This window comes from Cydia fagiglandana, chromosome Z, assembly GCF_963556715.1.
Source record: "Cydia fagiglandana chromosome Z, ilCydFagi1.1, whole genome shotgun sequence".
Taxonomy (NCBI): Eukaryota; Metazoa; Arthropoda; class Insecta; order Lepidoptera; family Tortricidae; genus Cydia; species Cydia fagiglandana.
In genome coordinates, this window is record NC_085959.1 from 13,515,212 (window position 1) to 13,538,888 (window position 23,677).

At 37.2% G+C, this 23,677-nt stretch overlaps 2 protein-coding genes across 3 annotated transcripts; both read left to right on the forward strand.

Annotated features, from left to right (window-relative positions):
- The first annotated feature begins 918 nt into the window (after nucleotides 1–918).
- LOC134678698 (uncharacterized) lies at nucleotides 919–12,391 on the forward strand. Of its 2 annotated transcripts, none has more exons than XM_063537354.1 (3): nucleotides 919–1,122; nucleotides 5,074–5,147; nucleotides 11,768–12,391. In XM_063537354.1, the coding sequence occupies exons 1-3, from the start codon at nucleotides 1,099–1,101 to the stop codon at nucleotides 12,156–12,158; spliced, it is 489 nt and encodes a 162-aa protein (XP_063393424.1). In that variant the 5' UTR covers nucleotides 919–1,098; the 3' UTR covers nucleotides 12,159–12,391. The 2 variants fall into 2 exon arrangements, with proteins under 2 accessions (XP_063393424.1, XP_063393423.1); XM_063537353.1 differs by having other exon boundaries at nucleotides 928–1,122; nucleotides 11,765–12,391.
- Nucleotides 12,392–21,186: 8,795 nt separating this feature from the next.
- LOC134679088 (uncharacterized) lies at nucleotides 21,187–22,861 on the forward strand. The gene is made up of 2 exons (XM_063537932.1): nucleotides 21,187–22,212; nucleotides 22,334–22,861. The coding sequence occupies exons 1-2, from the start codon at nucleotides 21,187–21,189 to the stop codon at nucleotides 22,859–22,861; spliced, it is 1,554 nt and encodes a 517-aa protein (XP_063394002.1).
- Nucleotides 22,862–23,677: the final 816 nt, after the last annotated feature.

Genomic DNA, 23,677 nt, shown 5'->3' on the forward strand with positions numbered 1-23,677 from the left:
GTAGTTATTTTTTAATACGTCATAAATCGTAAACCGCAATTTTATTATGTTACTTGCTGCTACGGAACCCTTCATGGGCGAGTCTGACTCGCACTTGGCCACTTTTTTATTAATTATCGTCGTTCTAGTCTAGGGTTAAAAATAGAGGAAAAACAGTCGAGTACGTTTGAAAAAATCATTAGCGGTAATGATTCCTCTTAATGCGGCAATGTCTTAAAGTGGGTGCGCATCCATTACGTCCGATAGGCAGTCCATAACGACGGCGACAGCTGGTCGTAAACTGTCCCTGCGGACCGATATCTACGGCAACCTCCACTATAAATCATAGCACGTTACTTTGATATCGATCAGAAAGGGGAATTTTAATTCGTATGCATCTCATAAGTAACGGGACTTATGAGTTTAGAGGTAATCTTACAAGTGTTATCGATTTAATAAATTAACATAATATGTCAGCCTAGATATCTAACAAAATAAATATAACTTAATAGATTCTTTGTATTTTTGCATTTCCTACATCATGTAGCCTGTTTATAGACAAGTAAGGTGCTTAAAAATGTCGTATTGAGGGGCGCTTAAAGTGCTATTGGGTCAGAGTTGCAAGTCATGTTGAGCCAGGGTGTCGAAAGGCTGGTAATGGAAACGTCGGCCATTCGACACGGCGGCGACGCATCCTTCCGCCCGCGGCGAAGCGCGACCCCCCGACCCCACAACACCCACGTCAAAACACTAGCCGCTTCACCAAAAAAGTGTGAAATTATCTTAAGTGGTCTGTGTCTACGAAACTCCCTCTTAAAATCGGGCTAATATAACGGTACGTTTTAAGTAAAGATAGAGGCATAGATAAGTTAATAAGATTATTATTATACGTCCGGACGGGGTCGGGGACCGGCTTTTAGGGACGGAATGTTTCGGAAACCGTGTATAAAAAACGAGTGGACCTCTGGGATCAGTCATTCCGCGCTTGACCAGGGTGCGCGCCTCTCCGCTCCCGAATAACTAGTGTGGAGCCTCCTGAACCCTCGCTCCTTCAGTCCTGGCTTCGACTTCGTAAAGGGTGAACGTTTTGCTCGCATCAGTATCCTCTACGGCAGTGCAATGTTTCCGGATATGACTGGAACGGTAAGTTGAATTTGTTCCAAATTACTTATTATAATATTGTGCAATAACTATAATGCTTGTGACTTTAGGAAGGAACGCGATGAGTTTTTTTTTATTTGAAATTTTCAACAATCTTACAAATAATACTATAGCGTAAATAAAAAGTTTATGACCTTATCAAAGACAATAAAATATATCTAGTACTTTTTCTAGCAACATATAGTCATAACTGTTATCGGTACGTGTAAATACAAAAGCTACCTCTATAGAAAACCCTAACATTATTCAAGATGATAGCTATAGCGAAATACAAGCGCTTTAATGTATAAAGTCATTTTTGAAACTTGTTAAAAGTTCTATGTATAACAAAAACATAGCAAAAAATATTTAGAGAAATTAATTAAGCTTTAACATGTTTATATAGGTACGAGTACCTTCCTACTTGCGAATATTATATTATGTGCATTTATATAAGTATTGTACAAATAATCAATATTGTTTTTTTTGTGTAAGAACTTTTAAGTTTGTTATTCGTGCCATTAATATCATAATAGTAAAGACTGACTTAAATTAAAATCAAACATTAACACCCCATCCCGCATAGATTAGACACCTACTAAGCGCTTCTTGCACCATCCCACTAAGCCGGGGTTAACCGGTTAAACCTGGAGTTATCATGGTTACCAGTACAATTTGACACTTGATTTACGGTTAACCCCGGGTTTGCTAAACCAGAAAATCTTTGAATGCAGTTTTGTTTCTTTTCAAAAATAAAGGAATGTCTCCTTTAAGTGAAATGAGCCAGCTTAAGGATTTAAGGTAGTTTCCCTCCAGGGCCCGACTTATCTTTCCACACTGTATACATAAGCAGTGGTGGCCGAGTGGATATGACGTCTGAATTTCAATCCGGAGGTCGCGGGTTCAAATCCTGGCTCGTACCAATGAGTTTTTCGGAATTTATGTACGAAATATGATTTGATATTTACCACTAGATTTTCGGTGAAGGAAAACATCGTGAGGAAACCTGCATACATCTGCGAAGAAATTCAAAGGTGTATGTGAAGTCCCCAATCCGCATTGGGCTAGCGTGGGGACTATAGCCCAAGCCCTCTCGCGCATGAGAGGAGGCCTGTGCTCAGCAGTGGGACGTATAAAGGCTGAAATGATGATGATGATGACGTATATAATGATATCTATCATACCCAGATCTAGTACCTTGCTCAATCAGACTTTACATTAGTACCTATACTATGGTACATATATCTCACAGGAACAGGAACCTAACGGGCATTTTCACTTAATTGAACACCTTTAACGGCCGGTTAGCAATCGTTACAAAACTGACGGTCAATGTCAAATCCCATACATTTTGTCAGGAATGTAACGGTTAAACGTTACTGAAACACGACTTAAGTTGCGCTTAACTAGTACAAGTGAAATGAAAATGCCCTAACTCGTAAAACAATAAGACATATATTGTACGAGTATTAACCAAAATAAATCAATGAATACCTTTTTATACGATCAAAAAAGTCGCTGACTATGTTATTGTTTACCTTCCCTTAATGATGGTGTATTGTAGGAGTTCCACCAAGCGACTAGCACTGTTGCAAGTCACGCAGTCGTCTCCTGCCCGCTGCACTCCGTTGTGACAGTATCCTGGACCCCTATTCGACAAGCGACGTTTGACGTATCGTGTTGATCTCCCGTTGATGTGGGAAAAATCATAAGTTCTCGAATACGTACAATGTCAAAATTTGACATTAACAATCCACAGTTAGGGTGACAAGCAAACCAAACCGAATCACCTTTAGTTTAGAGTGGAGTTTTGGTTGTACCAAATGATATTATCCACCGTTGATGGAATCAAAACTCAGTATGCGATAAAATCAACTGTTGATTTGACGTGGATGCGAAATCTGACAGTTGTACATGTCGAATTTGGCCCCTGACTCAGCCTATTGTAATGTCATCACGTCATTATTTAATTTGTACTTTCTTATACATTGATAATTGAGGGTAGGTACACAAATATCACAATTTATACTCAAAATAAGTTTAGTTTTGTTCTGCTATAAATCATTCTTCACAGATCATATAATATCTTTCTTACGTAAATAATAATAAATAAATATTATAGGACATCTTATACACAAATTGACCAAGCCCCACGGTAAACTCAAGAAGGCTTGTGTTGTGGGTACTCAGACAACGATATATATAAGGTTTACTCGGGTAATTCCGAATGTCGAAAACTGCCGGATAATTCCGAAAAGAGACTTTTATTATGATGGAATTAAGGGTGATTTTCATCTGAATTTCGAAATTATCCGACATTCGGTATTACCTATTATTCTATCTCTTCTATTATTCTATCTATTCGGAATACACCTTAATATATAAATACTTAAAATACATAGAAAACAACCATGACTCAGGAACAAATATTTGTATCATCATACAAATAAATGCCCTTACCAGGATTCGAACCCGGGACCATCGGCTTCATAGGCAGGGTCACTACCCACTAGGCCAGACCGGTCGTCATATTAAGTTAATTTGGTTTGATTTTACACTCTACTTATTTTTGGTACTTCTTTTTACTTACTTAATTTATTTTATATTACTACATAGCTTATTAATTTAGTTTTATCAGCATTATTGTGTATTTTTTTTAGTTAACTTATAATTGATAGATAGGTGCTTTTTTTTAAATCTACCGGGTTGTGAGTAGGTACATATAACAAATCAATGTTTTAAAAATGAACTAAGCGTGTAATTAATTTTTGTTAATAGCACACATATTAAGGTGGAATAGCTTTGAATTTAAAGGATTGCCGATGGCCCGGCCGGGACTGGGGTAATATAAATTTACGAACTGGGCTCGCTCGGCCCATTTAAAGATTATTCACGGACCGACACAAATTACTTTATAATGTTCTGGCAAATCACTGTTATTAAGGAAATGTAGTTGGAATAACTCGATACATATTTTATCCCACAAACAGGTTGAAAACTAAATTAACTAACGAGAACAATGAAATAATTACGGGATACAATCGTTCCTTTTGTCTTCAATAAAATAAAATATGTGAAACTAAGCTGTTACGACGGTTTTTTTTAACCTATTTATGGGATTCAAGAAAGATGTAGAAGTTTGACTAGCTAGACCTTAGACTAGACAAGACAACTAATAGGGAGACCCCCTGTAACTAACTTATTTCAGCTAGCTGTAAGGTAGGTATGTATATACTCGTTTGGGAACAATTAATGAATGATACTGGATTATACATTTATTAGGTCCAAAATGTCCCGGTTACCCAACCGGGTCCAGGTGTATATGAAAATAACCAGTATCTACGTTACGCGCTCGAGCTCTCAAATATTATACAAAATTATGAGTAGTTTGAACTAGTATCAATTACTAAATGCACCCTTACGATATTGTGTTCACTCGCTATTTAACCGAACGAAACTAATAGATTTTTTTTGGTTCAAATTGCTATTCTATTATAACATGTTTGTACAAAGGGTCAAACAAATTTTCAATGTTCGTTATTTAAACTCTTACTCAATTAGTAAAAAACCACTCCACCATAGAATTTCCTAGTAATGGCTATTGTTAATAAGCTTCAATTATTTTTTATTAATTGCTTTCTCACTAAACCTGATTGAAACGAGCGCGTGATTGACAACTACGTTTATATAAAGCATTGTAATTAGAACAGAAACCATCAAGCAGTTAATAAACTACCTCTAAAGTCATTAATCACGAAGTTATTATAGATCAAATTATCTGTCTTGAACGGGGAAGGTTCATACAATAAGTAAAAAGACAAATATTTACCAACCTTTTTTTAGCCTTTCAGATGATTATGATTTTCGTCGACTAATTGAGTTGTGTTCCCGTTTCATTTATGTGATACAGATACTTTAGGGTCATTATAATATTGCGGTATCTTTTTGTTGCAGACTCGCTTCCTCTTGAGCTTGGCACTGCTTGCCTCGACAGAAGCTTTCTTCTTAAAATGGGGTTCAGACACGTCGTAAGTACTTACATACATAAATAAAATCTAGGGGCTACTATAATGGTCACGTTTATTGTGTATCAAAATCTAGAAAAATATTATTTTACACCTTTTATAAAACAAAATGATGATTCAGCACATGACAAACGTGACCGTAATGCCATAATTGTGGTGCCCTCACCCATTTGTGAATTACAAAAGTCGTAAAAATTATTGTGTTATATCAATAAAAATATAGGGTAATTCACCAGTAACTGGCCACCGGCTAGATTCACCTATAAACAGAATTCATTTTAGTATAGGGTTTCAGTAACTGGCCAGCTTTAAATAATTAGCCACCTTATACTAAAATGAATTCTGTTTATAGGTGAATATAATTCATTTTTAGTTTAGGTTGGATAATTACTAACAGGTGGCTAGTTACTGGCAAATTACCTACTTAAAAGTATTAATTAAATTGCCAAACCACTAATGCAATGTCTGTAAAACCTTACCCCGTCCTCTAACCGAATGTTGTCGATAATTTTTGGCCCAGCGATTTCATAATGCAAATGCTGCGAATTTTAATTTATAAAAGCAAAAAATGTATGATTAAATCCTATCACTGAATGGTGCGCCGTGTGTAAACAATGACACTCGTATTTTATTTCCTCTCGCGACTCAAGAAGTCGCTTCCTATTCTTAACGTTTTCTCTATTTGATTTCCTTTTCTTTTGTGTACAGTCACCCATAAAATACTCAGCTTTTTATCTTAAGATTAGAAACAAATTATCTTTTAATAACTATGATCTGCTACAATATAGAGTTTTATTTAGTACCTACCTATTTATACAGCTTTTTCTTGACAATAACGATATAACAATGAATAGTTATTGACCTTTTGTTTGAAAATGAGCCGTATGAAGAAAGTCACTAGGTATTTACAACAGATTACATTGATTGTAAATTATATATTATATTAACTAATTTAATCCATCATTTAGAAACGATATATGTTCCTTAAGTTACTTCTTTTATATGTTACGCAAATACATAGTTTTTTTTTTATTTAGTTTATACTGATCTGCCTACTTCGACTACTTTTAATTGTTACATATATTCCATTGAATGACTCAGCAAACTAACACTTTTTTATTTTTTAACGTATATAATCAATATAGTTTACCTACCTAAGCTTAACAATACGAACCACTTACTATTACTTACTTCCTTTTTATTCTCTTTGGCAATGTAATTAAACTGGCTCGCAATTCCGGAACTACGAATATAATGCTATACTTACATTATACAATCATCTGTTCTCTTTTTTGCTTACGCGCCTCTTTTCGGCTCCCACCGGAACGGAACCTATTAGTTAGATCTTTTGTTGCATCGGAACTAAATAATTTTTAAGAAAAAAAAACCGACTTCTATGGGGCCCGGTGAAAAATTATGGTAGATGGTGCACTATGTAGAAAAGGAGGTGAAACCAGTACTTTCTAGTATTAGCATTTCGTTTCCGTAAGGGTCGTAGTTCTAGCCTAACCTAACCCACTTCTCTGATTGCAGTTCGGTTCTGTGAGGATCGTAGTTCGAACCTAATCAAACCCACTTTTCTAGTAGCATTTCGTTTCTGTAAAGCCCGCAGTGCTAACCAAACCTAACCCACTTTTGTTTGGTCTGTGAGGATCGCAGTTCAAACCTAACCTAACCTACTTAACGGCACATGCCGTGCGGTGTACGGGGGTATGAGCGGGAGGGGTTTGGCATCATCATACTATATACCTACATTTTATGGTAGGTAATCATAGCGGTTTATTTAGTTTAGGTATCATAGTGATTTTCCGGGTCAAGGTCCAGGTCTCTGAGTCCGAGTCCGGGTCTGAGTCTGGGTCCGAGTCCGGGTCCGAGTCCGGGTCCGAGTCCGGGTCAGAGTCCGGGTCCGAGTCCGGGTCCGAGTCCGGGTCCAAGTCCGAGTCCGAGTCCAGGTCCGGTTCCGATCCGGGTACGAGTCCGGGTCCCAGTCCAAGTCAAAATCGAAATTCGAAATCACCAAACGTGTACTATGCGTCGTTGAAGAGTTCTGTTCTGATCATCATCAGCAGTTCCACTTCATCAAATGCGACAGTTTTTAATGAAAATGCTTGATTTTATGATGAAAATACAGAAAATTCTATACGTATGCCTTTAAGATTTGAGGAGTTCCCTCGATTCCTTATGGATCCCATCATCAGAACTCGAGCTTGACAGAAATGTGGCTTAAAAACTAAACTTGCTTAGCAAACATAACGAAGAGGACAAATCGCCAAACGTGAACTATGCGTCGTTGAAGAGTTCCGTTCTGATCATCATCAGCAGTTCCACTCCATCAAATGCGACAGTTTTGAATGAAAATGCTTGATTTTCTGATGAAAATATAAAAACCTCTATACGCATGCCTTTAAAATTTGAGGAGTTCCCTCGATTTCTCATGGATCCCATCATCAGAACTCAAGCTTGACAAAAATGTTGCTTAAAAACTTAACTTGCTTAACAAACATAAGGAAGAGGACAAATCGCCAAGGTGAACTATGCGTCGTTGAAGAGTTCCGTTCTGATCATCATCAGCAGTTCCACTTCATCAAATGTTACGTTTTTGAATGTATATGCTTGATTTGTTGATAAAAACACAATAATTACAATATGTATGCCTTTAAGATTTGAGGAGTTCCGTCGATTCCTCATGGATCCCATCATCAGAACTGGATTTTGACAAAAACGGAACCAATCTGTATGCATATACATGCAATCAAAAAAAGAATTTTTAAGATCGGTCCAGTAATGACGGAGATATGCAGTAACAAACATAAAAAATAAAAAAAATAATAATAAAAATAAAAAAAATAAAAAAAAAACATACAACCGAATTGATAACCTCCTCCTTTGGGATTTGGAAGTCGGTTAAAAAACGAACTACCATGTCGTACGTAGGTACCAATCCAAAATTTGATTCTTCTTCCTCGCGTTATCCCGGCATTTCGCCACGGCTCATGAGAGCCTGGGGTCCGCTTGACAACTAATCCCATGATTTGACGTAGGCACTAGCTTTTACGAAAGCGACTGCCATCTGACCTTCCAACCCAGAGGGTAAACTAGGCCTTATTGGGATTAGTCCGGTTTCCTCACGATGTTTTCCTTCACCGAAAAGCGACTGGTAAATATCAAATGTTATTTCGTACGTAAGTTCCGAAAAACTCATTGGTACGAGCCGGGGTTTGAACCCGCGACCTCCAGATTGCAAGTCGCGCGCTCTCACCGCTAGGCCACCAGTGCTTCCAATCCAAAATTTGATTAATAACATCAAAGAACATATTTCAAATTAAGTCTCGGTAAATACCTATAAGTAGGTACTATCCAAGCCCCTATTTTACCAACGTGACACTGACAGGTGCAACAATTCGACAAGTCTCATTGTTGCTGACGTCACAGGCATCCATGGGCTACGGTTATCGCTTACCATCGGGTGGGCCGTATTCCTGTTTGTCACCATCATTGTATTATTTAAAAAAACTTTATTATATTGGCAAAAAACAGGTATTTCTCTTGTGATGTTTATGATGATAATGATGACAATTGTCACAAGATTTCAAAGAACTTTCGGTAATTCTTGACAGCAAATGAGTTCTGTGTCGAAATTTCGTGACAATTGTCGTATTTCTTGTGACATTTGCCACATCGCCCGTCTGATGGTAAGCGGTTACCGTAGCCTATGGAGGCCTGTGACGTCAGTAACAGTGATGTCGACAAATGCGACATTTGTCACGTTGGTGAAATAGGGCCCAGGCTCCAATTTCACATCGGTGACAGGTGCGACAATTGTAAAACATCACTGTTGCTGACGTCACAGGCATCCATGGGCTACGATTACCACTTACCATCGGGCGGGCCGTATTCATGTCTGCCACCATCATTATTATTTAAAAAAACTTTATTATATTGGAAAAAAAACAGATATTTCTCTTGCGAAGTTTCTGATAATTGTCAAGATTTAGAAGAATTTAAGTAATTATTGACATGAAATGAGTTATATGTCGGAATTTCGTGACAATTGTAGTGTTTCTTGTGACAATTGTCATAAACTTAGCAAGAGAAATATCTGTTTTTTTTTCGATATAGTAAGGTGTTTTTAATAATACAATGATGGTGGCAAACGGGAATGCGGCCCGCCCGATGGTAAGTGGTAATCGTAGCCCATGGATGCTTGTGACGTCAGCAACAGTGATATTTTACAATTGTCGCACCTGTCACTGATGTGAAATTGGGGCCAGATTGGTACCTACCTAGCAATGTACAAATTGCAGAACATTCCCAAAAAGCTGAAACGTTCTCGAGAATGTTCTCAGAACATTCCTGCAACATGGAAATTATTGTTTAAACAAGAGAATATACTTGAAATAAAGTTTAAATAGGCATAACTTAAAACTAAATGTTATTATGCATATATTATTGTCTATTAGAGTTAGCTATTTTGTTGATGTGATAAATTTACCAATAAGTTGCATAAATTCTCACTTTATATCAGAGAACATTTCGACTTTCGACAAATTTTTCCAAATTTTTTTTTAGTTTCATTAGAATCTAGAGGCCTCTATCTCCCGCCATGCCAAATCTCAGCGCGCTCGGACCAACTCGAAAAAATTTAAAAAAAAAGTCGGCCATTTTGATTTTTTTTAATGCAGTTTGTTTTGTCTCGGGGCCTTCTATGACATTTGGTCGAGCACCCCCAACCTATCACGCACTGTTTAAAGTTGCCATACAAAATAAAAGTGGCCAGTTTTCCCGCAATTATAGCATTTTTCCAAAAAAAATTTTTTCATAGGTATCTAGGGGACCCCGAGATTTCGTCACCAAAATTTCAGCGCGCTAGGACAAAATTCAAAAATTTAAAAAAAAAGTCGGCCATATTAAAAAAAAAATGGCGGCGTCAAAACCTGCCGGGGTCCCTCTATGACATTTGGTCGAACACCCCCCCCCACCTAAGTCTGACCGTTTGGCCGGGCCGTCATACATTTTTCTGAATTTTCGCAACTTTGGAAAGTTCTCGTGCATGCATTGCTATACCTACCTATAACAATTCCAAGTTACTTATTCAATAGACACAAGGATCCTATGTGTGAGTGTGTTTCTCTTTAATTATTTAAATTGAATTTCATATTATTTCTCTCGTAAATATAATGTAGGTAACGTAACTTTGTTAATCAATCACTACACCTTATAAAACCAAGTCCCGCGTCGCGTCTGACTATTTGTATATATATATTTTCGCGATAAACTCAAAAACTACTAAACGCAATTTCATGCGGTTTTCACCTTTTTCGGGTTCCATACCTCAAAAGGAAAATACGGAACCCTTATAGGATCACTCGTGCGTCTGTCTGTCTGTCCGTCTGTCACAGCCTATTTTCTCGGAAACTACTGGACCAATTAAGTTAAAATTTAGTACATATATAAATTAGTGACCCAAAGATGGACATATTTTTTTTTATAATTATAAAATACATAGGTTCGAAGTTATTTAAGAAAACAGCAAAAATAAGTGTTCCGTAAACAAAGTTTTGTACGGAACACTAAAAATGACCATTCCCCCCCCCCCTTTATCTCCGAAACTACTGGGTCTAAAATTTTGAAAAAAATACTCAAAATAGTTCTTTGCCTATAGATGACAGGAAAAAGGTATAGTTTGTTAAGGTTTTGTGTAACCCGTGCTAAGCCGGGTCGGGTGGCTAGTTTAGTATTAAACCAACAATTGATTAATTAATCGTACGGCGTTAAATATGACATAAAATAATCGAGAATAAGTATATTCTATTCATCTTCTGGCTTCGTTATAAAATTAGCTCAATGATTTTGTCATTTGCATTTTTCTAAGTTTCAAATCGAAATGGCTATTAGAAGTAGGTAGTTTGTAATCGATTTGCGAGATTTAATTACTTTGTTAGTTATAAGGGAAGGTAATAGGAGTGTATTTATTAAAAAGAAAATCTGAGGAATATAATCAGCATAGCAATGGCTGGCGCAGTGGCCAATAAGGTCAATACTTACACCATATACGTGGCTGGCATTTATATTGGGGCCTGTTACACATTGATTAATGTTTATTGAGAACTTTATTTGCGTTTAGTGTCAAATGCATTAACTCGCAATACGAGTAAATTTGGATTGTTTATATTATTTCCACTCAGAATCACAAGCTCTTGCGATCCGAATATGTACAAAAATTGGCCCCAAAATTTCATTAAAAATGTTTTGTCCGTTTGGTTACGGTCATATAAAATATGTAGTATATAAGAGTAGAAATACTTAATATTAAAATTCCCAATTCTAACACAATAATTTTGGTACCTACTACTTATTGCCAAGTTGTGATTGCACTGTGCCAAAGAATATAGGTAATACTCACAGTGCTCTATAGCTTATAACATGAAGGTTGCAGATAGAGTGAAGGGTGTGTTAGAGGTGATCTGTTTCTACAAGCTTACAAATCCCTCATAAAACTGAATCCCTTTATCTATCTACGTCGCGCGTAACATTTTTTTATCTATGCAAATAATCCGCTATTTTGTGTGACCAGTGAGGCAGTGACATTTAACTTTATACACCATTTTCACTTGTTTCAGCAGGCAGCCGTCGTCATCAAAATGGGTTCAAACTTTAGGGCCTAATATGTCTCCCGCCTATCGGTATCAGTACTACTCGCCGTACGAGCCCCGCAAGGTGTACCAAATGGCACCCCAGCAGTACCAGGCCGAGATGCCGATGCACGCACCGCCGAGCATGGCGCCCATCCCTATCAGCATCCCGGCCGGCGCCAGCCTCACCCCGGTGTCTCTCCAGCACGTGCAGCTGGTGCCCTGCATGTGTCCCGTCGCTCCCGAGGAAGCCGAGAAGCTACAGGAACAAGTTGGCCCCGGACCCTACTTGGCTCAAACCTACGCCCCGCAGTCTCATTCTGTCCCGCAACAAATGACTGTCGCCGCTGCCGACAATACCAAAATCTCATCCAATCAATAGGGATTGTGTAACTTAATCATTATTGGAGCGCAATAAAGTCTAGTGCCTTATCGTTGTATCGCGGTCTTGTATCTCGATTGTTAATACATTCAGTTGCGGTGCAGCGCCGGTGGATGGTGAAAGGGCATTTAAATATTTTTAAGAATCCCACCAAATAATTTAGTGTTTTTTACCCTAATTTATTTTTATTTATATTATTTCATGCGAAGACTGATAGAGTAAGTGAGACACATGTATGTTCTTTTTTAAATAAAGTACTATAGAATACTAGATTGTTATTTAATTTTCTACGATAAATTTAAAATTAAGTATGTACAGCAATATTTCTAAGAACCGTATTCTTACTAGGTTCATAGTAAGAATACTAAAGTAAATTTATATCTGATACTACAATTTGCAATCAATTTACGTATAAAAGAAATGGGCTTAAATCAACATAACTGTGCAAATAACTGTACGGTGTTGTAAGATTCCCATTAGTCTGGAATTGAGTCGGATGTACACGGGCACAATGCTTGGCGGGCACGCGCCTCCTTGCACGAATGCGCCCAGTACGGATATGATGGTCGTATTTGTCTACGTGACAGCGTGATAAAACTGTGTCCATCTCTATCTATCCCGCAGAGTCAAAAAGTGACAGTTGTTTTATCACGTGGATAAATGTGGATAAAGCGATCCATAATAGGCTTGCAGGGCTTATATTCCGGTAAATTATACATAGACCGTAGATCAATCAAACGCCCAGGTGAAATAGTATAAGACCGCTCGCAAATCACGTACATTTGTTAAGCTTCTCGAGGCAATAGTAACACCGGTTCGCCCCATTGGACGATTCGCCGGTGCTAGTTAGGCAATGGAAATACTTATACTACGCTCGCACTCGGAAATAGCAGAAAAATTACGCAAACACTTTCATTGTGTTTTCGATCTCACTAGAATGATACCGATCATACAATCATAACAAATGGGCTGGCCCACTTTTGTTACGCCCTAACTGTTACCTGTAAATTGGCCTACAAACTATACAAAGACCTTTCTATAATGCTCAAAAGATATGGGACAGTGCCCGCTGAGGTCACAGAAAATAGAAAACTATACACAGGTTGTATATGGGGCTTTAAATCCAGGGCTTGATTTTACTCGCTAAACTGAGTTAATTTTACTATGGGACCGACCGACCCTAAAATCGGGGAATTTTTTTTGGCTTTTCCATAGAAAACGTCGACATCTGATCAGCCAAAATGTATAAAAAGTAAAAAAAAATTTCGGGATTTCGGGGTGGGTGCCATAATAAAAGTAAGGTAAGTGTCCCTGTGAATGACACTATTAGGAGGAAATCAAGACATTTACCCGGAAAACTACTTAACTATGACCCATACAGACTATTGGTGTATGCAGATTTATAAACCAGTTCTTCCTTAATATCAGCGGAACAATACATTGTATAATAGTAATAACAATTATTAATTATTTCAGTTTTCCTCGACATCTGAAATTGTACCATTGTATGACTATGAAAAAAAAATGTCGTTGACCCAGTGTATGACATGGAGGTGCATCAAGTTTACATGATAGCTGTAACCAATGTATGACACTAGTTACGACCCAATGAATGACACCTCAATACGTAACTGTCATTCACTCCACCACCATAGTAAAACAGTGTATGACACTCATGTCAGATACTACTCACATGATCGAAAAATAATTGGTTTTTACAGAGTATATTAAAAGTATGTCTTTCTTCCTTACAACATGGTCAATATTAAATTTCATAAAATAGTAATTTGTGCGAGTGAATGACATAGATGTCATACACTACTAAACGCTAAATTTTTTTACCAGTGTATGACATGTCTTATAAATACTAATGTAAGGAAAATAATCTACTTTTAATATACAATATCAATCGTTTGGTTTATTATGTATCAATATGAATAAGCACTTACTAATTACTTATAAACTCCTGTTTTTTATTCACACTTTTAAGATGCAATGTCTTAACAGATGTACTAAGAAACCCGACGCACAACTAAATCGATGCACCTCCTAGCAAAAACTACCTCACAAAGTGAAAAATATTTAACGTATTAATGACAGCTTCGGAACAAAATTCATAGATAACACATGCAATCGATTAAGTCCTGTTTTATGTTTATATTAAAAACCGTTTTCTTGTTTTTCAAAATAAACTGCGTAAAAGTCATACATTAGGTCAGTGTCATCCATACGGGCGTTTACCTTAGCTCAGTTTAGCGAGTAGAATCAAGCCCTGGATTTAAAGCCCCATGGTCAGACACACCCTGTATAACTATAACTTAGAGTAGAAGAAGCTCTCAGCGTTGGCTGCGATGTATAAAAATGTGTAGAAGTCAGTAAACAATCATACACATCACAAAATTATTTGCATCACAGTAAGGTTATGTTGTTTGGATTTGTATTTCTTTTTTTGCTAATATTTATTAAGAAGTAGTAAAAAGTTTAACCCAATATACCTATATCAAAATATTAGTCGAATAAGGGCCACTTGCATCATTCCACTAACCTGGGGTTAACCGGTTAAACCCGGAGTTACCATGGTTACCAGTACAATTTGACAGTGGGTTCACGATTTAACCGCTTAGTGGGATGGTGCAAGTGGGCCTAAGTAAAACCTCCTTTTCATTACATTAGGGCCGATTTTTGAATTTCGAGTGTTGGATTTCGTCACTCAAAAATCGGTGGAAAACAGCGAAATGCTAATTCTTGAAATACGAGCGATAGACATTGGGAATCGAGTGGTATTGACACTATTGACCACTCGTTTTCAATTCTATTAGCAGAATTTAAATGCCGGGTGCTGGAGATATTATTGAACGAAATACCTACACGAAATCGAGCAGTCGAAATTCAAAAATCGGCCCCCAGAAGAATACAGGCATCGAGTCTGACCAAGCTAAGTATGCATAACATTTTCAAAGACAAAGTGTGGTATTGTCATTAATAATGTTAATTTCTATGAATATATTATGACGTTTATATAACGACACTATCCCTCACTTTGATCTGCTCAAGTTGGTGGTGAAACACTTTTCACAGTAGGTAAGTAGATAAGTCTAATGGTAACATTCCATTTCTAACCGCAGCTGCACTACCGGTACTGAACGCGTCGCTCTGTCATTGTCAATTTCCATAGTAAAATTGACAGTAGTGCAGCTGTCGTTGGAAATGGAATGTTACGCTACGTCTTACGTAGGCGAACAACGCGCGTACGCGGCGCGGCGCGGCGCGGCGAAAGCGGCCGCCGCCGCGCCGCGCCGCGCCGCGCCGCCTGACATTCGCGTGCAAATCGCGCCGCACCGCGTTCGCAACGAGATCGCTTACGTAGGACACTTCTATGGGCATCAAAGGATTGATTTCGCCGCGCCGCGCCGCGCCGCGTTCGCGCGTTGTTCGCCTACGTAAGACGTAGCGTTACCCTTAAGCTCACTAGCTTAAGACGTATCTACTTACCTACTCTACTACTAAACTAATCAGCTCATAATTTAATAACTTTAGTCATTAAATTATGAGCAGGCTCGGTCAAGGTGTTATTGAGCTAAAAGAGATTAGAAGGCTAAAAAGCTATTTATGACGAGTCTTGCTATTCTGGTCATCCTATTTGCAAGAAAGTATGGTCGAGTTTGGTATCAAATGAAAGTGCTTGGCTTCCACATTCATAATATAGTTTTTAAATTTACTATTTTAAAATAAGTAGCAGGATAAAAACGAAATAAAATAAACATCATGTAGGTCAAAATAATATTTGTATCTACACTCTATGCTATCATATCAAACACGGTGCAGAGTTAGCTTAAACGAGCTCCATTAACCTACGAGTAGAATAAACGTTCCAAAAATGTTTTTTTTTTTACATAATAACTAAGACAAACCAAACGTGTATTCATTTATTCCTTTAGATTCCTACGCAGTATAGGGGGTAGGGGGCAAGTAGGGGGTCGGCCTATCCTTATTTTTTTCTTACAGGAGAGAGGGGGTCAAAAACTAGCAAATATCGTCTTACATAATACCTACACCTTATCGCCCTAAAATGTTTAACTAGCAGATATTTTTTATTTGCTTCCTTTAAAGAATATTGCATCATAAGTCGTGAAAATTGTTGGGCCCCATACATTCTACGACTCTTTTCTTTCCGCACAGATTCTAGAGGGTATATTGTTGTCGTTATTGAGTTTTTGTATGGGCTGATATGGCTATTTCATACAAAATTTTGCACAATTGTGCAACACACCGTCCATGGCACACTTAGGGTCGGTTGCACGAAACTGTTGGTATCGTTAAAGAGTTCGCAAAATTTTTATGTATGAAAGGTTTCATAGTAAAGGGCCGGGGCGCGCCGGCTGACGTTGATCAGTCTGTCAAATGTGGTTGGTGCAACTGGCCCATAATCTTTTTCATCACAGTTGTGAGGAAAAACGGGAAAAAAATAACTTATTAATTTCGATTGAAGATGTGTATTACAGCCGATCGTAAACTAGGATTTACGGTTCGTATCGCCTATCCAGTGTGATGAAAAATATTTTAAGTTGTTCTATCACTCCAAAAAGACACGAGATGTTGTGCATGTGAGCTTTACCTTCGACTGATTTTCTACGATTACTTCCATCCTGCGTAATATAGTTAAGTTTTATTGCTAGAACATACTCGTACACGATAGTGTAAAAAGACGCACGGAATGAGGTGTAATCGATTACGACTGAATTTATAAGTTCATAAGCGGTGGTTTTGTTCCATCAGCACGTCATGGGCGAGGTTGCGCAAGGGCAGGAACTCACGGCGGGAGTAACGACTGTGACGAATGGGCGAGCATGTTTTTCTAAACCACTATATAGCTTAGCCCACACCCCACTCAACCTACATACTTGTCGGCAACCGATATACTTACTTTACTCTTTGCTTGTCGGTAATCACTAGGACAGTGACTTGACAGTGACCAAAGAGCATATAATCACTACGTTTTAAGAGTCGGCACTCTCGAACAATCGTCGAACCGAATTATGAACGTACATATCCCAACACACCAAATACAGGCTTTAAAGATCTCGCATCCAGGCCATAATTGTTAAAAAAAGAAAAACCACACAATAAATTATTTGCCGATTATTTGTCGAAAAAGATCCTAAATTCCAGCGATAAAGTCAAAACTGTATGGCAAGTTATCAGTAATGAAACTGGAAAACGTAAACTGAAGGATCCGCACTACAACCTACGAATTGCTGACACTTTAGTAAGTTCCGACCGTGAAGTGGCAGATCATTTTGAGCGGTTTTTCTCGAATATCCCGGTAGAAACAACAAGATCCCTTAATTCATCGCCAGACGTCGCTGAAGAAATTTTGAAGACAAATGTGGCAGAATGTACAGAAATCTTCAAATTTTCGTATGTCTCATCGAATATAGTTCTTAAGACTTTTAGGTCTTTAAATTTAAAGAAAACAGAAGATCTTTGGGGCCTGTCTGTCAAAGTATTAGATTCCATCATTGAGTCAATTACACCATACTTAGCTGAGATTTTCAACAGATGCATTGATGCTGGAATTTTTCCAGATATTATGAAACATAGCAAAATTATCCCTCTGTTTAAATCAGGAACGAGAACAGATCCCACGAACTTTAGACCGATTTCAATACTACCGGCATTAAGCAAAGTGTTCGAGAAACTTATTCTGAATCAACTATTGTCACATTTCAACAGAAACAAACTGCTTGATAGCAATCAATTTGGTTTCACCAAAGGTCGATCGACTACTGACGCCGGTGCGGTACTTCTAAAACACATCTTTGATGCTTGGGAAAAAGCTCAAGATGCTGTTGGAATTTTCTGTGATCTGTCAAAGGCATTTGATTGCGTTGATCACGAAAATTTAAAGAGAAAATTAAGCCGCTATGGTATAAAAGCTAGTGCCCTAGACCTGGTCTCATTGTACCTTTCGTATAGAACTCAGCGAGTAGTTATTAATGGAACTCAATCGGCGGGGTCCCCGGTAGCCCTCGGAGTGCCTCAAGGTTCAATTCTTGGTCCCTTCCTGTTTTTGGTATACATTAATGACTTACCAAAAGTTGTGCAAGATAGACATGATATAGTGTTATTTGCAGATGACACTTCCCTTATATTTAAAGTGGACAGAAAGGAAAATAGCTTCGAGAGCATTAATGACGCGCTATCTACCATTGTAAACTGGTTTACGGCAAACAATTTGCTTTTGAACGCCAAGAAAACCAAATGCATCAAGTTTACGCTACCTAACGTCAAGCAGGTAAATAACAGCAAGATTAAAATAAAAGGTGATACGCTGGAATTTGAGGACCGAACTGTTTTCCTGGGAGTCACTCTAGACTCCAAACTGCAATGGCATGCACATATAGGCACTCTAGCCGGAAAACTTAGTTCAGCAGCCTATGCAGTGAGGAGAATCAAACAGCTGACAAACGTAGAGACGGCCAGGCTGGTATACTTTAGTTACTTCCATAGTGTTATGTCTTATGGAATTCTGTTGTGGGGAAAAGCGGCAGATATTCAGACAATATTTGTGCTGCAAAAACGAGCTGTACGTTCCATCTATGGACTGGGCGCTCGAGTATCCCTAAGAGAGAAATTCAAAGAAGTTAACGTTCTTACCGTTGCATCTCAATACATACTAGAGAATATTATGTATGTTCGGAAAAACATCCACGAATTCAAGGTTAACAGTGATATCCATAACTATAACACTAGAAACAAACATAAACTTGCTGTGCCCGCCCACCGCCTCCGTAAGGTTAGTACGTCTTTCGTCGGGAACTGTACACGTTTTTATAACAAAGTCCCCACTGATGTAGCGAATTTACCACTTCACAAATTTAAGTCGCACATTAAGCACTCCTTGTTACATAAGGCGTACTACACTGTAAATGATTTTATAAACGATAGAGATGCTTTTAAGCCGGTAGCTTGATTTCATTAGTATAATAAGAATTAAATAAATATTGTTTTTTTTTTACATTGTGAATTAAATATGCTAGTGTCCAGTAGAATTGACACATGAGACAATGATGTTCTCGCTTGATTATATTGTTTAATTTAATTTTAGTTTTGGACACTTGGAGACCTTATACATCTCTAAGTACATATTTATTTATTTGATTATTATTTTTGATTGTACATACTTACCTATATTTTTAATGTTTCTGACACTTAGAGACCTTTACATCTCTAAGTCAACTTAGGCTAGTAATTATGTGAAGCTATATTACTGTCTTTTTATGTAACATATGAGCACAAAATGCCGTGTCTTACAGCTACATGTTATTACTATTTTAATATTAATATAGGCCGGTAGCTTGAACATGTCATGCTCGCTTAAAAGTCTTTGCTTACGGTGGCGTTGTTGATCGGGTTGCCACTTTCCCGAATGAAGGTTGAGGGAGGCGATGGCTGAGATACGCGTCATACTCGTGAACGGGTGCTGTTTGTGGAGACTGGTCTGTTAAGCTAACACGAGCTATTATACTTAGTAACTTTTATTAATTAATTACAGTGAGACGCCTCATTCTGTTCTCGTATGTTTCTTTTCTTTTAATGAATGTATTAATTATACAGGATATTGACTCTTGGAGACCCTATACATCTCTAAGGATAACTTGATAAACTATATAATCTTATAGTTCTGACACCTAGAGACATTTACACCTCTAAATATTATAGATTTTTTTTGTGTGTGTTTTTTTATCTGTATTTTGTATGTAATTCGACATTAAGAGACCATATACATCTCTTAGTAATTGTAATACGTTAGATTGAATTGTTAGTTTTATTTTATAAAATTGTTGATGTTATTATTTTTGCTTTTATGTAAATTCAATGTTGACGTGTAAAAGTCCCTTGTGGCCTATTTGGTGAATAAATGTTGATGTTTGATGTTTGATGTTTGATGTTTGATGTTTGAATACTACCAACACAAAAAAAAAACAACGCTAGGGCTCGACACTTCCAGTACCTACTGTTTATCGATATCGATAAATGTGCGATACGTGCTGCTGTATTTACCTACTGTACTACCTATTAATAAAAAAATATATATATATAAACAATTTTATTTTACATGATAAAAATAACATAGTTTATTATTCAAGTAGGCATATTACAATATGCTGAATTCGCGCGCATTCTTTTTTAATCTGGTCCCTTTTTATTGAAGGCACTGGATGGAGAATGGTTTCCACAAATGAACTTGTTTCCATTCAGCTTTTGAATAGGTAAATAAATACGCCAAATCCTCATTTCCTTTTCCTCAGCTTTGCCCATAATCGACATCTGAAATAAAGAGATTATCGATAAAATTGGTCGTACACTATTCGTGTCATAGGTTACTTAGTTTTTTACTTAAAAATACTTTATTCACAAAATATTTTCGTTTTAATCATGGATTGTACACGACTAAAACTAATTAAATTAGTAACTGTTAACGACTCAAAGTAAAAAATGAAAATATTGCATACAAACATCAGTTTACCGACCTGTTCGGATCAAGTTGGAAATTTGGCCAAAAATGCGTCAGTAGTTAGTCTTCTTACACACCCACTACAAACTTCACATTTCCTTAAAGATTTGGCCCCCATTTAAATAACAGCTAAAGTTATTTTACCAATTACAATAAAAAATAACCACGTATTTCCACGTTCACGACAATTCAAATGACGTTTGACGTTTTACTACCAATCATACCAACCTAAAGAAAAGTAAGTATAATACGTCTATGTTAAAAGCAAGTATGGTATGTGCCACCAAAATGCAACAGCAGTCATTTTAATTCGATAAGATTATTTCTATGCCTCAATGTTGGTAACAAGGGCTTTCATAATTTATCAAAGTATGGGGTGTCGATGGGCTGACAGTGACATTTTACCTGTAGGTTATCATGAGTCATTACACAAATTTATTAGTATAAATAAAATAACAGTAAATAAATAAACCATTTGGACGGTGTAAAAGGAGTCAACGTATTTGAATTATGAGAGTCACTCAAAGTTTTACTGAAGAAGAGCTTGAAAACAAAATCATTCAGCTGAAGAACCTGTATAGTCCGATAGATTTAAACCCGACCTTCCATAACAACAAAATACAGTGTGTAAAAGAACTAAATGCCATTCTAGATAGAGTAAACCGTGAAGACCTGCAGAAAGCCAATACAAAAGAGATTATACTGTGTGCTTTGTCACTCATATATTATTTTAGCATGCGATTTAAACTAAGTAGCTCTACTTCTAACCATTTTTCCCGGTGGTATAGTAAGAGACAATTACTTAAGGCGGAAACTGTCTTTCAAAAAACAATGGATAAGCTACTACCTGAACGCAGTGAAGCGACAACAACAATCATGCTCGCGTTTTTCACTGATGTCGCTTTATGGCCTTTCGAAAATGTCGTTGCCCAAATTTTTGAAATAGTTCTTTACTTTACTCGCCAAACAATACTAGTATTCAATATGATCCTTACAGACGTACAATCCGCGTTGAGTCACGACATTGGAGATGCAAGACATCGCATTAGAGTACTGTACGAGCTGCTAAAGAGTGAACATTTAATGTTGGAGACAACAAAATTAATACCTTTTATAAAGCGACTCTTGGACTACTATACAAATGATATAGTTGATAGCAACAACAAACTAGTTGTAAATATTCATTTGAAGAGAGGGTTTGAGGTTTGCCTGCGTCGGATATTTGAGAGAGTTCCTAATCACCTCCGCATAGAAATTATATTCACTATGTTAGAATGGTTCTCGTCGCTCAGCAATGAATACGATGAGATACTAAAACTCTCCGTGTTAGTTCAATATGCTGCAGAACTTTACAAAGTAGGCTTGTTAAATGAATATCTGCCAGAAAATTTGGTAGTTCGTGTCTTAGATTCATTTGTTGGGTCGACGAATCCATCGCACTGTCTGGTTGGCTGCCGTTTAGTTCAGCATTTTCTAGACAGACAACTAAACGCGCAATATTTAGTGGAACCTAAATTGTATTATGAAATAACTGAGGTAAGTTCTAATAGTGTTATATTTTTTGTACAGATTAAAATTTATGAAACTGAATTTGGTAGTTTATTATTTTGTGCCGTCCTCAAACAGTTTACTAGATAATTTGGAAAAATAATTTCAGACGCAGTTAAAAATTGGAGCGTACGATGAGAGCGATAGCGAGTTTATAAGGAAACATAAAGAACAACTTCACGAATATTTCATACTGGCTGTAACGGAGCACTGTAAGAACAGTACGAATGTGAAGGCTGTATTCACTGTAGTATGTTGCATGATCTTGGAAGTGCCATGTGGGATGACCGCAGCGTCAGCCGCGTTCATGATGATGGTCGTGCAAAATTTTGCACTCCAAGAACAGAACATTCCGCTTAGATGTAAACACTGGATGCATGCCATTGTCATTTCTGTCATGTCCCTTATATGTTGGGTGCATAAAGCCCCATTTTTGTGCCGCTATGTGAACCAAATTATGACCCGACGTGCGAAGGAAGCCCCGCAGCTGAACCCGCCGCTGCTGGAAGAGTACAACTATTTGAGAAATACAAATCCATGGACCAATGCAACACTATTCTTTGAAGATTGGGAATTGAGATACGGACTGTGGAAAGCTTTTTCAGTTTCGCCAGGTATAGTATTAAGTACCAACTAGCTGCTGCAAAATAAAACCTCATATAGTTACGTACCTAAAAAAATAAATTAGCAGTTTAGTTAAACTGTTGTTCTGAAATATATAGGGTAGATGCGTATGTGCCTAGATGTAGATTACCGCGTAAGCACGCGTTCCAAAATTACTTAAATATCATAAACTGAATTCCTTAAAAAACTCTAGTAATTATATATTATGTACTGTATCTGAACAGTAAGAACGTTCTAAACCAAAATAACAGCCAGTCGTGGTTATATATAGAGTGGTTTGTTGCTTTGCGCCGTGTTTTGATATAACCAATGGCTCATTACCTACCTACAAATATTTTATGGTCTTATGACTTTAATATATTTCAGTGTAAGCATCTAAAAGATTGAAGAATTACGAAAGATATTACCAAATTGGACTGAAAAGAAATCACGTGAGCTTACTTATTTTCTAATTAACTGTTGCGTTGCGTTGTTTATTGTTATAATTTATAGCCATGACCAGACTTATGACCAAAGGTAACGATTTAACAACGTTTAGTAAATAGTTAATATGATCATTGTTATTTATTTATTTATTAGGTTATTACATTATGTTAGGGTCTTTATGGTTTCCCAAATAGTTTTAAGTCATAATGTATTGTTAGTCCGATTTTTCGTTAGTCATAATAGTTTTTTCTCAGAAACGCGTTACTTTTCAGGATTGCCATAAAACAAACCTAACCTAACCTAACCTATCTATAGAATAACCTTACGAAAATCCTGAATTTAATCCTTAATAATTAAATCCTTTATGTGAAACAAAGGGATCCCATTATGTTATTACCTAATG